This window comes from Oncorhynchus mykiss, chromosome 3 (assembly GCF_013265735.2).
Source record: "Oncorhynchus mykiss isolate Arlee chromosome 3, USDA_OmykA_1.1, whole genome shotgun sequence".
NCBI classification, from domain to species: domain Eukaryota; kingdom Metazoa; phylum Chordata; class Actinopteri; order Salmoniformes; family Salmonidae; genus Oncorhynchus; species Oncorhynchus mykiss.
The window spans coordinates 53,314,852-53,332,064 of NC_048567.1; the positions used below are offsets into that span (position 1 = coordinate 53,314,852).

The window sequence follows — 17,213 nt, forward strand, 5'->3', positions numbered from 1 at the left end:
ACGAAAACAAACTTTTTCCCTCATCATTGCATTTTCATGACAAATTGGACGAAATCGTCACTAAATGTCATTATTGCCGCAGCAAAATCAAACATTTTGGCTTGCAACTATCACAGACAAATTCTGAAATCCTAGATGGACTGCCAAGTGGTAAATGTTTTCTCTGTCGGTTTAGGTTTTAAGAATCAGTTTCTTGCTAAGTGTTCCTTCCTAGTGGTATACAATACACTGCCAGGTCTGTGCCAAGTGGTGTGAAGATATCTCTCTACCGCCAGTATCCCTTCTCGCGCAACCTCTCATTTAAGGCTTCTGCTTGATGTCAAACTGTGGAGGCCACCATGACTTAAAAGTAAACCAAGCACCATTTGTTTAAAACCTGCAGGCATAACCTGGAGGTAATGGTATTTATGGGGTAACAGGTATGGTTATTTACATTGAAGTGTCTTTTTTAGTCTGTAAGAACCAATAAAACAGAAATACAGGAGGTAGTCTGCCAACTCAACAGTTTCACGCAATAAATAGAAGAATCCTTTATGGTGGCATCATATGTTTACTACTGGAACATTTTAACAAGTAAGTCAGGTATCAAAGAGACCTCAACTCTCTTTCAATTTTTTTCTTCAAACTTTTAGACATTTATAGGGGGTGAAATACCATGAGGTTTTTGTCTTGTTGTTAGGGAAATGTCTCATCATTTAAAGTAATGCCCCGGCATAGATGGTTTGTACAAAGGTCTTCTGATTCAGAGGGGTTGGGTTAAATGCGGGAGACACATTTCAGTTGAATGCATTCAGTTGTACAACTGACTAGGTATCCCCCTCTCCCTTTCTTTAGAAGATGCTCCAAACTTCCCTGACGTGAGGCTTTTTAATACCGCTGTGTGCTGTGATATCTCCCCTGAATTTAGTGTGTCAGTCTTGAGAGTTTGGCAATAATAGGAGTTGTTAGTAGGTGAAGGCTTTGAGCATTTTCTCAGCAGATTACACTTACAGTACACTATCAACCATTTAAATGACGTATAAGAGCCGTTGCAGTTTGGAAATATTGTCTATGATTTGTATGACTTTAATTGAATGGTCATATCTCATAGAAAGGGTCTGGACCACACTGTTTCTCTGTTAAAACAGCCATAAGTGGTCACGGTAGGAAAGATATGGTAGCCATGAGGTCGGTAAATTTACAAATATATGCATACAGTGCATTCGGAAAGTATTCAAACCCCTTCCCCTTTCCATATTTTGTTACTTTACAGCATTTTTTTTCTAAAATAGATTAAAAATATATATGTATATCCTCATCAATCTACACACAATATCCTATCATGGCTTAGCGAAAACAGGTTTTAGTTTTTGCAAATGTGTTAAAAATAAAAAAGTATTATTTAAATAAGTATTCAGACCCTTCGCTATGAGACTCGGAATTGAGCTCAAGTGCATCCTGTTTCCATTGATCAAATCAAATGTATTTATAAAGCCCTTCTTACGTCAGCTGATGTCACAATGTGCTGTACAGAAACCCAGCATAAGACCCCAAACAGCAAGCAATGCAGGTGTAGAAGCACGGTGGCTAGGAAAAACTCCCAAGAAAGGCCAGAACCTAGGAAGAAACCTAAAGAGGAACCAGGCTATAAGTGGTGGCCAGTCCTCTTCTGGCAGTGCTGGGTGGAGATAATAACAGAACATGGCCAAGATGTTCAAATGTTCATTCTCTGGTCTCATGAAAACAAGATTGAACTCTTTGGCCTGAATGCCAAGCCAAGCGTCACGTCTGGAGGAAACCTGGCACCATCCCTTCGGTGAAGCATGGTGGTGGCAGCATCATGCTGTGTGAATGTTTTTCAGAGGCAGACTGGGAGACTAGTCAGGATCGAGGGAAAGATGAATGGAGCAAAGTACAGAGAGATCCTTGATGAAAACCTACTCCAGAGCACTCAGGACCTCAGACTGGGGTGAAGGTTCATCTTCCAACAGGACAATGACCCGAAGCACACAGCCAAGACAACGCAGGAGTGGCTTCGGGACCAGTCTCTGAATGTCCTTGAGTGGCCCGGACTTGAACGATCGAACATCTCTGGATGTTCGATCGGGATACTCCCCATCCAACCTGACAGCGCTTGAGGGAATCTGTAGAGATGAATGGGAGAAACTCCCCAAATACAGGTGTGCCAAGCTTGTTGCGTCATACCCAAGAAGACTCGAGGCTGTAATCGCTGCCAAAAGTGCTTTAACAAAGTACAGAGTAAAGGGTCTGAATACTTATGTAAATTTGATATTTCAGTTTTTTATTTCAATAAATTTACCAATAAATTCTAAAAAACTGTTTTTGCTTTGTAATTATGGGGTATTGTGTGTAGTAGATTGATGAGGGGGAAAAAGCAATGTAATCCATTTTAGAATAAGGCTGTAACGTAACAAAATGTGGGAAAAGTCAAGGGGTCTGAATGCACAGTATGTTCTAGATCAACATTCAACATGCTGTATACATTTAGTGTGACTGCAGCCCTTCACTTTGGAATTCACTCGAAAGCCACCTGCCTTAAATACTAAATTAGCTTCTCATAGTATATAACCCACATGGAGAACTGTGGCGGTTTGTACTCACAGGGGGAAATTGTGTGGACGCAAATCCCAGGACATAAAAAATAATAAAAAATGCTGCTATGCAGTGTTTTTCTCCCTACATGCTGTGGATGTGTACTGTGTTGTTATCAGAGCCCGGTGCCTGGTTAGTTAGCTGAACGGAGCAGCCTGGTTAGTTAGCTGAACGGAGCAGCCTGGTTAGTTAGCTGAACGGAGCAGCCTGGTTAGTTAGCTGAACGGAGCAGCCTGGTTAGTTAGCTGAACGGAGCAGCCTGGTTAGTTAGCTGAACGGAGCAGCCTGGTGAGTTTGCTGAACGGAGCAGCCTGGTGAGTTTGCTGAACGGAGCAGCCTGGTGAGTTTGCTGAACGGAGCAGCCTGGTTAGTTAGCTGAAAGGAGCAGCCTGGTGAGTTAGCTGAAAGGAGCAGCCTGGTGAGTTAGCTGAACGGAGCAGCCTGGTGAGTTAGCTGAACGGAGCAGCCTGGTGAGTTAGCTGAACGGAGCAGCCTGGTGAGTTAGCTGAACGGAGCAGCCTGGTGAGTTAGCTGAACGGAGCAGCCTGGTGAGTTAGCTGAACGGAGCAGCCTGGTGAGTTAGCTGAACGGAGCAGCCTGGTGAGTTAGCTGAACGGAGCAGCCTGGTGAGTTAGCTGAACGGAGCAGCCTGGTGAGTTAGCTGAACGGAGCAGCCTGGTGAGTTAGCTGAACGGAGCAGCCTGGTGAGTTAGCTGAACGGAGCAGCCTGGTGAGTTAGCTGAACGGAGCAGCCTGGTGAGTTAGCTGAACGGAGCAGCCTGGTGAGTTAGCTGAACGGAGCAGCCTGGTGAGTTAGCTGAACGGAGCAGCCTGGTGAGTTAGCTGAACGGAGCAGCCTGGTGAGTTAGCTGAACGGAGCAGCCTGGTGAGTTAGCTGAACGGAGCAGCCTGGTGAGTTAGCTGAACGGAGCAGCCTGGTGAGTTAGCTGAACGGAGCACCAGTCAGCTGCACTGCTTCTGGAATGGAATGTGTTTTCCAGACATAGCTGAGCTTAACCGGAACTCAGAACTCTGGAAGTAGTTAAGTCCTCTTAAAAATGTCTGCACCCCTGCAGAGACTGCGCTTGGAAGTGATTGTGCCCCTTCCCGACTCCTTTCCTTCCTCGTCATGGGAACTACACTGTTCACAGTGACCTCCAAGGGGAAAAGCTACTGATTTCCTAAAGGAAGCGAGGAAGACCAAAATAGGGTTCAAGGAAGGTGAGGTTGTTTTGTAGTTTGTACTAAAACCAGAGATAGCCTAGTCATTTCGAAAGAGCACAAACTCGGTCTTATCGTATTGTGTTTCAACTCAGTGTTTGATTAGGGAGTGTGCTGCAGGGGAATAAACCTATGCTAAGATGTTTGGAGTCGGACCTCAATAAATTGGTTGTTGCCTCCAGAGACCTAGCTGTTCATGTGACTTAAATCAATACTAGAGTGTGACTCAGTAACAGGTACAGATATGTACTAATATGTTCTCTGGCTAATATGTAACCTGTTCCCAGGCTACCAACTGGCTTTGCTTTGTGAAGGAGGAAATTACTTCTGTCATAATATGATAGGCCAGTAATCCCTCTCTCCCAGGCACATGTTTAATATAGGCTGCCTTTAGCTGCTTAATGGACACACCCACTAGATAAGGGGTATTTTGGAGTACTCCCCTCCCCCAACTGGTGTGTGTGTGTGTGTGTTTTGATGTGAATGCTAATGAGGGGCTTGGACAGGAGACTGGCTGACAGATTGTGACTGTTTCCATCACTACCCCCAAATGTCATCCAATCAAGTTGCTGCGGTGTCAGGAAGTTAGGGGTCACTGACCCTTCATGAACCATGGGTTAAGGCAGCAGTGGCAGGGAAGGAAATGACTTATAGTAAACCAGGGATCCATCTAGTCAGTCACCCTCACCTGAAAGGATCTGTTAAACAGGGCTTTTACTGATCTCTGTTGATACATACATGTGGATTAGATTTCACTTCATTTGAACTTTAGGAGGTAAGCCTTACTGTTCACATTTGACTTACAATGCCATTTTGGTAGGAAAACCCACATTCACAGATGCTATTATTACCACATTGTATACTGTTTGTTTTCAACACCATTACACATGATATTTCTTATCAGTCAGTGGGCTTGGTTAGGCAATAGCCTTCTAAAGAAATGTGATTAAATGTAGATGATTTTTCTTGTTTATGGGAATGCTACTTTAACTAGCTCATCGTATTAAAAAAATATGGCTAAAAACACAAACCATCTTCAGAAATGTCAGTGTAGTTTGAATCTGTCTCTATGCTAATCTGAAAGAAACTTCCAGTGTGTTGTAAAATGGTAATTGTGTTTGGCCAGGATGGGGAAATGGGTCTGATCTGAAACCTCAGAATATTATTTTTTTTGCATCATTACTTGACAAATACTACAATATGGACTATCAGCATTTTCTAATGCTGACAGTCCACCCGCTTGTGATTTTGAAATGCCAAAATGTGCGTTTGCTCCACTCCGTCTCAGCATTGCGCCTGTGAGAGAGAATTCCTGGGACTGAGGACAGTTGGAGATGAGAGAGAGCCTAAATATAGCGACTCGCAAGGCACAACAAGTACATGCATATTCCAGCAAATACCTTGGCCACAGGGTCACTTGACCTGTAAACCTCTTGCATGCTATGAAGTCCAACTCCTCCAAATTTCACAGAGGTACAAAAAGGGTATTTACTCAAAAGCTCTGCTCTGCCCTTACCAAGACCTGTGGAGTATGACTCTTGGGAGATTGATGGTTCTGTTTTTCTGGGTTTGTTCAGAGATGGTTTGTTTTGTAAAGTGAGATAAGAGCGGTGTTTGTGTTCAGGTATTGATTTAGCTGTATGTCAATGCCAGAGTGTGATTTATGTCTCCACAGAGGCAGATAATCTCAGGTTAACACAGGTTAGTGTCGATTTAGTGCTGACATAGTAAAAAAAAAAAAAAATGCTATTTGCTAATGATTTTGAGAATAAGATGTTTTCAGATTTAAAAAGATCTCCACACCATCAATCAACAACACAATATTCATTATGTCACTGGGAAGGGATTGTAATGTTCATGAATTGTTTATATGTCTGTGCAACACAAAATCCAGTAATATTGTAGAATGTTATGTTAGAATGTTAATTCCACCTGGTTATTTATTGAACCTATTAGATATTTGAATCATGTGCCTTCGGGGTTCTGCCTGCACCCAACTGCCTGCAGAAACGTCTGGGCCCAAAATACTGGCCTTCTTGATCTAAGATGACAAATTTGAAGGCATTTGAATTTAATGATCTAAGAATCACAATTATCTGCTGTTAGACTTTCTCTCTGGGATGTTTCACATGTGATACATGGCTTTTGTTCAGCTGAAGCTGCTTTCTGTTCAGACCATCTCCGGTCTTCTGTTTTGCCTGTTTTTGCCATTTAAAATGACCAAGTTTCAAGTTTTAATGTCACATGCACAAGTACATTGAAATGCCTTTCTTGCAAGCTCTAAACCTAACAATGCAGTAATCAATAACAATATATACTGATCAAAAATATAAATGCGGCCTCCCGGGTGGCGCAGTGGTCTGACTCTGGGTTCGATCCCAGGCTCTGTCACAGCCGGCCGGGACCGGGAGGCCCATGGGACGGCGCACAATTGGCCAAGTGTCGTCTGGGTTAGGGCAGGTATATCCTTGTCTCATCGCCCACTAGCGACTCCTGTGCCGGGCCGGGTGCAGTGCACGCTGACCAGGTTGTTTGGTGTACGGTGTTTCCTCCGACACATTGGTGCGGCTGGCTTCTGGGTTGGATGCACGCTGTGTTAAGAAGCAGTGCGGCTTGGTTGGGTTGTGTTTCGGAGGACTCATGGCTCTCGACCTTCGCCTCTCCCGAGTCCGTGCGGGAGTTGTAGCGATGAGACAAGACCGTAACGACTAACAATTGGATACCTTGAAATTGGGGAGAAAAAGGGGGTAAGAAAAAGTTATGCAACATTAAATAAACAATTATACTTGTAAGGGTTCTCGTCCTCCTCTTCTGAGGAGGAGTAGCGAGAAGGATCGGAGGACCAATGCACAGCGTGGTAAGTGTCCATAATGTTTTTTAATAAAGACAATAGAACACTTGAACAAAACAACAAACCATGACGTGAATATACAAAACCGAAAACAGTACCGTGTGGACCAAACACTCACACGGAAAACAAACCCCCACAACTCAAAAGTGAAACCAGGCTACCTAAGTATGATTCTCAATCAGGGACAACGATTGGCAGCTGCCTCTGATTGAGAACCATACTAGGCCGAACACAGAAATCCCAAATTATAGAAAAACGAACATAGACAACCCACCCAACTCACGCCCTGACCATACTAAAACAAAAGACAAAACAAAGGAATTAAGGTCAGAACGTGACAATACTGAGTTACAAATCATGCAAGCTTTTTAGAGCTTTTTATGTCTCTATTTTGGTTTGGTCAGGGTGTGATTTGGGTGGGTATTCTATGTTCTTTTTTCCATGTTTTTGTATTTCTTTGTTTTGGCCGGGTATGGTTCTCAATCAGGGACAGCTGTCTATCGTTTTCTCTGATTGGGAACCATACTTAGGTAGCTTTTTCCCCACATGGTTTTTGTGGGTAGTTCATTTCTGTTTAGTGTTTGCACCTTACAGGACTGTTTTGGTTATTCTCTTGTTTATGTTTGTTATAGTGTTCAGTTTTAATAAAACAAGCGTGAACACTTACCATACTGTGCTTTGGTCCGATGATTCCTCTTCTTCAGACGACAAATACCGTTACAAAAATCGCTAATCTACGGCTTTCACATGACTGGGAAGGGGTGCAGCCATGGCTCCCACTGGGGAGCCAGGCCCAGCCAATCAGAATGAGTTTTCCCCCACTAAAGGGCTTTGTTACAGACAGAAATACTCCTCAGTTTCATCAGCTGTCTCGGTAACTGTTCTCAGACGATCTCGCAGGTGAAGAAGCCAGAAGGGAAGGTCCTGGGCTGGCGTGGTTACACATGGTCTGCGGTTGCAAGGCCGGTTAACGTACTGCCAAATTCTCTAAAACAACGTTGGAAGCGGCTTATGGTAGAGAAATGAATATTAAATTATCTGGTAACAGCTCTGGTGGACATTCCTGCAGTCAGCATGCCAATTGCACGCTCCTTCAAAACTTGACACATCTGTGGTATTGTGTTGTGTGACAAAACTGCACATTTTAGAGTGGCCTTTTATTGTCCCCAGCAGAAGGTGCACCTGTGTAAGAGAAATACGTTTTTATGTGAGTGGAAAATTTCTGGGATCATTTATTTCAGCTCATGAATCATGGGACTGACACTACATGTTGCGTTTTATATTTTTGTTCAGTGTATTTAGTTAGCTATTTAGCAGTCTTGTGGTTTGCAGAGTGGCAGGCAAGCTCGAGGTCCGGTCAGTATGGTCAGGCAGGCGGGTTCGGAGTCAAGGCAGGCAAGTGTCAACACCGGGAGGACCAGCAAAAAACAGAGAAAAGGAAAAAGCAGGCACACGGAGTAACACGCTGCTTGACTTGACAAAACAAGACGAACTGGCACAGACAGACAGACAGAAAACACAGGTGTAAATACCCAGGGGATAATGGGGAAGATGGGTGACACTTGGAGGGGGTGGAGACAAGCACAGGTGAAACAGATCTGGGTGTGACACTTTCTCTCTCTCCATCAATTCCATTCAAATTGCATCCAAAGTAGATGGGCCTAATCCTGTTTAAGATTGATATATATATATATATAGATGTCCTAACCTACCTCTTTCAAGTAATACATGAAATGCGGTATTAGCCTTATATTTAGCTAATGAAGGATGGGTTATGCATAAGCTTCTAACTTATAGCCTCTTGTGCAATATGCACCTGCGCTCCGCTGGCATGTCTCCTTAAAAAACGTCCCATAGCTCTTCCTGTCCTAGGAAAAGCTAGGAAAGCTTTTTTAAGCATTTCTTATACTAATACACTATTCAAAGAGGGATGAAAGCTTTTAAGTACAGCAGCCAATAGAACACAGGGAGTTTGAAAGAAGAGAAGAGGTCCATGAAAATAGTTCGGGTGGCCATCTGTTTAATTGTTCAGCAGTCTTATGGCTTGGGGGTAGAAGCTGTTAAGGAGCCTTTTGGTCTTAGACTTGGCTCTCCAGTATTTGTTGGGCCTTCCTCTGACACCACCTAGTATGTACGTCCTGGATGGCAGGAAGCTTGGCCCCAGTGATGTACTGGGCCGTACGCGCTACCCCTTGTAGCCCCTTAAGATCAGAAGCCAAGCAGTTGCCATACCAGGCTGATGCAACTGGTCAGGATGCTCTCGATGGTGCAGCTGTAGAACTTTTTGAGGATCTGGGGATCCATGCCAAATCTTTCCAGTCTCCAGGGGGGGAAAAAGTGTTGGTGTCACAGCTGTCTTGGTATGTTTGGACGATGATAATTTGTTGGTGAAGTGGACTCCAAGGAAATTGAAACTCAGTCGATGTTTATGGGTGCCTGTTCGACCTACCTTTTCCTGTAGTCCACACTGCCAGGTCTCTGACCTCCCCCCTATAGGCTGTCTCATCGTTGTTGGTAATCAGACCTACCACTGTTGTTTCGTCAGCAAACTTAATGATGGTGTTGGAGTCGTGTTTGACCATGAAGTCGTAAGTGAACAGGGAGTACAGGAGGGGACAAATCACGCACCCCCGAGGGGCCCCGGTGTTGAGGATCAGTGTGGAAAATGTGTTGTTGCCTACGTTTACCACCTGGGGGCAGCCCGTCAGGTAGTCCAGGATCCAGTTGCTGAGGGAGGTGTTTGGTCCCAGGGTCCTTAGTTTAGTGATGAGCTTTGTGGGCACTATGGTGTTGAACGCCGAGCTGTAGTCAATGAACACATAGGTGTTCCTTTTTTTCCCGGTGGGAAAGGGCAGTGTGGAGTGCGATTGAGATTGCGTCATCTGTGGATCTGTTGAGTTTGGAGTGGGCCTAGGGTAGGTATTCCCAAACTGGGGTACGCGCAATGCCGCCCGGGGGTACGCCAAATAAAAATGTGATTTACATTTTCAAACAGTAAATTTATATTTTCCAAGCGGACTATACATTTTTTTTCTACCTGAGTAGTTTTTTTTCTACCTGAGTAGCCTTGATTCGCTGCCAAAAATTAAATTAAACCATCTAGTGTTCAGCGAAATAACAACACAATGTCAAATACAGGTATCCTAGTCAAATAATTAACATAGAATCACATTAAATGTTACTCTCTCGCGGGAATTCCACTAACGGTCCATATGTAGCCAAACATAATTGCTGCTCATGTTGGTATTTGTACTGATGGTGCAAAAGCCATGACAGGGAGACATAGTGGAGTGGTAACGCAGGTGCAAGCAGTTGCCCCCAACGTCACTTGGGCACACTGCACCATCCACCGAGAGGCTCTTGATGCCAAGGGAATGCCTGACAGCTTGAAAAACATTTTGGACATGACAGTGAAAAGCAAGACCCCTGAACTCTCGTGTATTTTCTTCACTATACAATGATATGGACAGTGACCATGTAACGCTCATTTAAAATGATTATCAAGGGGCAAAGTATTTTAAATTGAGAGATGAGCTTAAAAAGTTTTCTTTACTGACCATAATTTGGCCGCTAGCATGATGACAAGTGTTTCACACGACTGGGTGATGTTATTTCTCACCTGCATGATCTGAATCTAGGATTACAGGGACTCTACGCAACTATATTCAGTGTGCGGGACAAAATTGAGGCTATGATTAAGAAGTTGGAGCTTTATTGATTATTATTTGTGCCCTGGTCCTATAAGAGCTCTTTGTTACTTCCCATGAACCGGGTTGTGACAAAAACTCACACTCATTCTTATGTTTAATAAATGTATTGTGTGTGTGTGTGGCAGGCAAAAATCAACATTTGAGAGTGCGCTGACACTGGTGATAGCCCTCTGTACGCAGCTGGAGGTTGAATGTTTTGAAGGGGTACGGGACCATAAAAAGTTTGGGAACCACTGATCTAGGGTATCCCCATTATCCCCATGATGCTGTTGATGTGAGCCATTACCAGCCTTTCAAAGCATTTCTTGGCTACTGATGTGACTGCTACGGGGCAGTAATCATTTAGGCAGCTTACCTTCACTTCCTTGGGCACAGGGACAATGGTGGTTTGCTTGAAACATGTCGTTTTTACAGACTTGGTCAGGGAGATGTTAAAAATGTCAGTGAAGACCCTTGCCAGTTGGTCCGCGCATGATTTGAGTACACGTCCTCGTAATCCATCTGGCCCCGCTGCTTTGTGAATGTTGATCTGTTTAAAGGTCTTGCTCACATCGGCTACCGAGAGTGTTATACAGTCTTCCGGAACAGCTGGTGCTGTCCTGCATGCTTCAGTGTTGCTTGCCTCGAAGCGAAAAGGCATTAAGCTCATCTGGCAGGCTTGCGTCACTGGGCAGCTCGCAGCTGGCTGGGTTTCCCTTTGTAGTCCGTAATAGTTTTCAAGCCCTGCCACATCTGACGAGCGTCAGAGTCGGTGTGTAGGATTCAATCTTAATCCTGTATTGACGGTTTGCCTGTTTGGTGGTTCGGTTTATCTGAGGGAGTATGGGGATTTCTTAAAGCATCCGGATTAGTGTCCTGCTCCTTGAAAGCGGCAGCTTTAGCCTTTAGCTCAATGCGGATGTTGCCTGTAATCCATGGCTTCTGGTTGGGATATGTACGTACGTTCACTGTATAGATGACGTCATTGATGCACTTATTGATGAAGCCGATGACTGAGATAGTATACTTCTCAATGCCATTGGATGAATCCCGGAACATATTACAGTCTGTGCTAGCAAAACAGTCCTATAGTGTAGCATCTGCGACATCTGCGTCTTTTTGACATTAATATGTGTCACATATCAGTTTGCAAACAATGTAAAAAAATATATATATAATAATAATAATTGAGTTAATAAAGCCACATACAAACTTTTTCTCTTTTTTGCTTTCTTGAGTAATGCAGCTCCAAAATTCTGGTGTTTCAGCCTAGCTCAGTGCTTTCTATGGTGGTGGAAATGGGAAATCTGACTTCAGTGAGTTCAAGACAACTGGGAACTCTGGGAAAAAAATGGGTTTTGAACATTCATCCTATTTGGAATTGCAAGTCCGGAACTCGGGCCTCTTTTTAGAGCTCCGACCTGAAGATCACTGATGTCATCATGATTTGACCTTGTTTTTTCTGAATTCCCAGTTGTCTTTAAAGCACCATAAATCCAGAGAATGCCCGACTTTGATGACAAAGTTTGTTGGCAAAATTTGCCCACGAAGGACCGCCACGGACCGGCTGCTTGTTTATTGCCTCGTGCAGTTCGTTAATTGCCAGCTTGTCATTTTTCTTGTCCTAAGGTGGAATGTATACAACAGTCACAATAACAGATGAAAACTCCCTTGGGAGGTAGAAGGGTCGGCATTTGACCATCAGGTTTTACAAGACGGGTGAACAATGAATGAATCAGCAAACCAGTTGTTGTTGAAGAGGCAAGAAATGATAGCGAATACATTTCGTAAAAATAGATGACGGAATAATCACAAAATAGCAAAGTGGGGTCGGAGCTTGCAAAACGGCGACAATGCAGTATGGCTACATTCATGATGCTTGATGACAAATGTGATAATAATAATTTGTGATATAAACAACAATTAACAATAATGTTCGGCTTATAAAAAGCTCTCCAAAGATCAGCCATCGATCGCTCTTTCCTCTTCTCATAAGTGGATACTATCCATTGCCTGCTCAAATAGCAGCTTTAGACAGGGAAGGATCAGTCTCTTTAGCCCCTCTATGGACTCCTCTGGACCCCAGTGAGTCAGTTTGCTCTCTCAGCCGTGACTCTCTGATTACCCCGCCCCATCTGAACAAGGGTCAGAAGTCAAGGTTCAAAGATCTGATAGAGACCAGAACCATTCAGCAGCTCTCTGAGGTCCTCCCCCTCAGCTCAGAGGCTTGCCCCCTCAGGATCAGGTAAACGTGGTTAGGGCAGGGCATGGAGTGACTCAATTCCATGATAATCCAAATTCTCAATGTCCCAGAGAGGGCCAACCTGTTCCTTTTTCTCGTTCTCAATATCCACTTTAATTTATTATTATTTTCCTCATCTTCTCCTATCCCATTCACCTGGTTCTATGTTACATGAGCTTGCAACGGCTAAAATGATACTTGATTATATGTCCATTCCTGATTATTTCTGTTGCTGTGGTTCAGGTTGCTGATAGACTGTGATGATGTCATTCTCCATGGCCCTGCACCTCACCGCTGTTATCCAACTCCTGGTGCTGGTGGCCATATGTGACCAGGTTACAGCTGATCGCATCAACTTCTACAACGTCAAACCACCTGTGGAAGGTACGTTCTGCTTACTCGTTGAAATGATGTCATGTCTTCAACAATGTTGTGAACTTTTTATACCTGAATCCATCATGACAAAAGTTTGAACAGAAGCAATGTGAGCGAAAACATAGATTCACAGACAGTGTGGAAATGTCTTCACAGCCACTCCATTCCCTAAGAGTTTTAAGTGCTTCACCTGCGAGCAAGCTGCAGACAACTACAACTGTAACCGCTGGGCTGAGGACAAGTGGTGTCCACAGAGTGAGTAGTACCCTCTGTTGTTTCACACAGATACTGTCAGATATTAGTGTTTCTCATTGGCATGACTGATAGGGTTAACCAGTACTTAATAATCATTGTTATTATTGCTGTTACACTGTTATAATACCTTATGATTATGCTGTTATAGCCAGTGCTTGAAAAAGGTGCAGGAGCAGTCATTTTTCAAGTTGGTCCATTAGACTACGTTCACAGAAATTCCCAAATGACATTATGATATAGAAACCTCTGATTATTCACTGTTAAGTGTTCATACACATTTTGATTTCATGACTTCCATGACTTCTCCGCGACTTTTAACCAAATTTACATGACCAATAATTGGTGGCATCTCTATGTAGCAGAGTTTCTGTTAGCCGGGGAAAAAAAGAAAAGCAGATTAAATAAAATCGGCTCCGGCCAATTGTCCAGGAGAAGAAAAACAATTGAATTGGCACGTAGGTATATTTGTTGTTTCTTATTTATCACGTGCACAGCATACAGATACAGAGCCTTTTTGTGGAAAATCTGTCAGACAGAACTTTTATAAGCCCAATCATTGCGCAACAATTCTAAGTGCAATCCTGTGTTAAAAATAGATTTTGGGCCACGTTTAAAAATAGCAAGTATTTTTATTTCTCAACTGGTAATTCATGCACGCTTGAAGGCAGGCTTCATCAGACCGTCACACATCTTTGCAATGAGCTGGAGGCAGTATCCATTTTGAAAACATAAAGCTACTTAATTGTTTGAATCCTGAACATTTTACTACATACATTTTACCTTGCTTCAAAGTAGCCTAGGCAAAATCGGACCATATTCGTAGAGGGAATTATTTTATACATGCCATGAAACCAGTAGCCTAGTTCTCTCATGTTTTATAGGTTTTCAACTTTCTTTCATTGTCCGGTAGCCAAATGAACATTCGAGCCTTGTGCGCACTGCTGGACTGATAATGTTAAGAAATAGTAGTTTATCAACATTTTAAGCTAAATGTTCTGATCTGTTGCATCAGGTACAGTTGAAGTCGGAAGTTTACATACACTTAGGTTGTAGTCATTAAAACTCGTTTTTCAGCCACTCCACAAATTTCTTGTTAACAAACTATAGTTTTGGCAAGGACATCTATTTTTGCATGACACAAGTAATTTTTCCAACAATTGTTTATTTCACTTATAATTCACTTTATCACAATTCCAGTGGGGCAGAAGTTTATATACACTAAGTTGACTGTGCCTTCAAACAACTTGGAAAATTCCAGAAAATTATGTCATGGCTTTAGAAGCTTCTGATAGTCTAATTGACATCATTTGAGTCAATTGGAGGTGTACCTGTGGATGTATTTCAAGGTCTACCTTCAAACTCAGTGCCTCTTTGCTTGACATCATGGGAAAATCAAAAGAAATCAGCCAAAACCTCATAAAACAAAAATTGACCTCCACAAGTCTGGTTCATCCTTGGGAGCAATTTCCAAACGCCTGAACGTACCACGTTCATCTGTACAAACAATAGTATGCAAGTATAAACACCATGGGACCACACAGCCGTCATACCGCTCTGGAAGGAGACTCGTTCTGTCTCCTAGAGATGAACGTACTTTGGTGTGAAAAATGCAAATCAATCCCAGAACAACAGCAAAGTACCCTGTGAAGATGCTGGATGAAACGGGTACAAAGGTTTCTATATCCACAGTAAAACGAGTCCTATATCGACATAACCTGAAAGGCCGCTCAGCAAGGAAGAAGCCACTGCTCCAAAACCGCCGTAAAAAAGCCAGACTACGGTTTGCAACTGCACATAGGGACAAAGATTGTACTTTTTGGAGAAATGTCTTCTTGTTTGATGAAACAAAAATAGAACTGTTTGGCCATAATGACCATCGTTATGTTTGGAGGAAAAAGGGGGATGCTTGCAAGCTGAAGAACACCATCCCAACCGTGAAGCACGGGGGTGGCAGTATCATGTTGTGGGGGTGCTTTGCTGCAGGAGGGGCTGATGCACTTCACAAAATAGATGGCATCATGAGGTAGGAAAATGATGTGGATATATTGAAGCAACATCTCAAGGCATCAGTCAGGAAGTTTCATCTTGGTCGCAAATGGGTCTTCCAAATGGACAATGACTCCAAGCATACTTCCAAAGTTGTGGCAAAATGGCTTAAGGACAACAAAGTCAAGGTATTGGAGTGGCCATCACAAAGCCTTGACCTCAATCTATAGAAAATATGTGTGCATAACTGAAAAGGCGTGTGAGAGCAAGGAGGCCAACAAACCTGCCTCAGCTTCACCAGCTCTGTCAGCAGGAATGTGCCAAAATTCACCCAACTTATTGTGGGAAGCTTGTGGAAAGCTACCCGAAACAATTTAAAGGCAAGTCTACCAAATACTAATTGAGTGTACAGTCATGGCCAAAAGTTTTGAGAATGACACACATACTAATTTTCACAGTCTGCTGCCTCAGTTTGTATGATGGCAATTTGTATATACTCCAGAATGTTATGAAGAGTGATCAGATGAATTGCAATTAATTGCAAAGTCCCTCTTTGCCATGCAAATTAATTGAATCCCCAAGAAACATTTCCACTGCAATTTAGCCCTGCCACAAAAGGACCAGCTGACATCATGTCAGTGATTCTCTCGTTAACACAGGTGTGCGTGTTGATGAGGACAAGGCTGGAGATCACTCTGTAATGCTGATTGAGTTTGAATAACAGACAGGAAGTTTCAAAAGGAGGGTGGTGCTTGGAATCATTGTTCTTCCTCTGTCAATCATGGTTACCTGCAGGGAAACACGTGCAGTCATCATTGCTTTGCACAAAAAGGGCTTCACAGGCAAGGATATTGTTGCCAGTAAGATTGCACCTAAATCAACCATTTATCGGATCATCAAGGACTTCAAGGAGAGCGGTTCAATTGTTGTGAAGAAGGTTTCGGGGCGCCCAAGAATGTCCAGGAAGCGCCAGGACCAAGTTGATTCAGCTGCGGGATCGGGCACCACCAGTACAGAGCTTGCTCGGGAATGGCAGCAGGCAGGTGGGAGTGCATCTGCACGCACAGTGAGGCAAAGACTTTTGGAGGATGGCCTTGTGTCAAGAAGGGCAACAAAGAAGCCACTTCTCTCCAGGAAAAACATCAGGGACAGACTGATATTCTGCAAAAGGTACAGGGTTTGGACTGCTGAGGACTGGGGTAAAGTCATTTTCTCTGATGAATCCCCTTTCCGATTGTTTGGAGCATCAGGAAAAAAATTTGTCCGGAGAAGACAATGTGAGCACTACCATCAGTCCTGTATCATGCCAACAGTAAAGCATCCTGAGACCATTCATGTGTGGGGTTGTTTTTCAGCCAAGGGAGTGGGCTCACTCACAATTTTACCTAAGAACACAGTCATGAATAAAGAATGGTACCAACACATCCTCAGAGAGCAACTTCTACCAATCATCCAGGAACAGTTTGGTGACGAACAATGCCTTTTCCAGCATGATGGAGCACCTTGCCATAAGGCAAAAGTGATAACTAAGTGGCTCGGGGAACAAAACATCGATATTTTGGATCCATGACCATGAAACTCCCCAGACCTTAATCCCATTGAGAACTTGTGGTCAATCCTCAAGAGGCATGTGAACAAACAAAAACCCACAAATTCTGACATACTCCAAGCAGTGATTATACAAGAATGGGCTGCCATCAGTCAGGATGGCGCCCAGAAGTTAATTGACAGCATGCCAGGGCGGATTGCAGAAGTCTTGAAAAAGAAGGGTCAACACTGCAAATATTGACACTCTGCATCAACTTCATGTAATTGTCAATAAAAGCCTTTGACACTTATGAAATGCTTGTAATTATACTTCAGTATTCCATAGTAACATCAGACAAAAATATCTAAAGACACTGAGGCAGCAGACTTTGTGAAAATTAATATTTGTGTCATTCTCAAAACTTTTGGCCACAACTGTATGTAAACTTCTGACCCACTGGGAATGTGATGAAAG

At 43.3% G+C, this 17,213-nt stretch overlaps 1 protein-coding gene across 2 annotated transcripts in view; it reads left to right on the forward strand.

The window, feature by feature from the left end:
• LOC110520190 (ly6/PLAUR domain-containing protein 6B) overlaps positions 1-17,213 on the forward strand; it is a 48,109-nt gene that overhangs the window by 23,568 nt on the left and 7,328 nt on the right. Inside the window, exons 1-3 of one of the 2 annotated variants that reach the window (XM_036974575.1) lie at positions 4,444-4,588; positions 12,839-12,979; positions 13,127-13,225. In XM_036974575.1, coding sequence (XP_036830470.1) covers positions 12,856-12,979; positions 13,127-13,225 — 223 coding nt within the window. In that variant the 5' untranslated portion in view covers positions 4,444-4,588; positions 12,839-12,855. Of the gene's footprint in view, positions 1-4,443; positions 4,589-12,838; positions 12,980-13,126; positions 13,226-17,213 lie in introns of those variants that run through there. The other variant, XM_021597339.2, reaches the window with a different exon arrangement.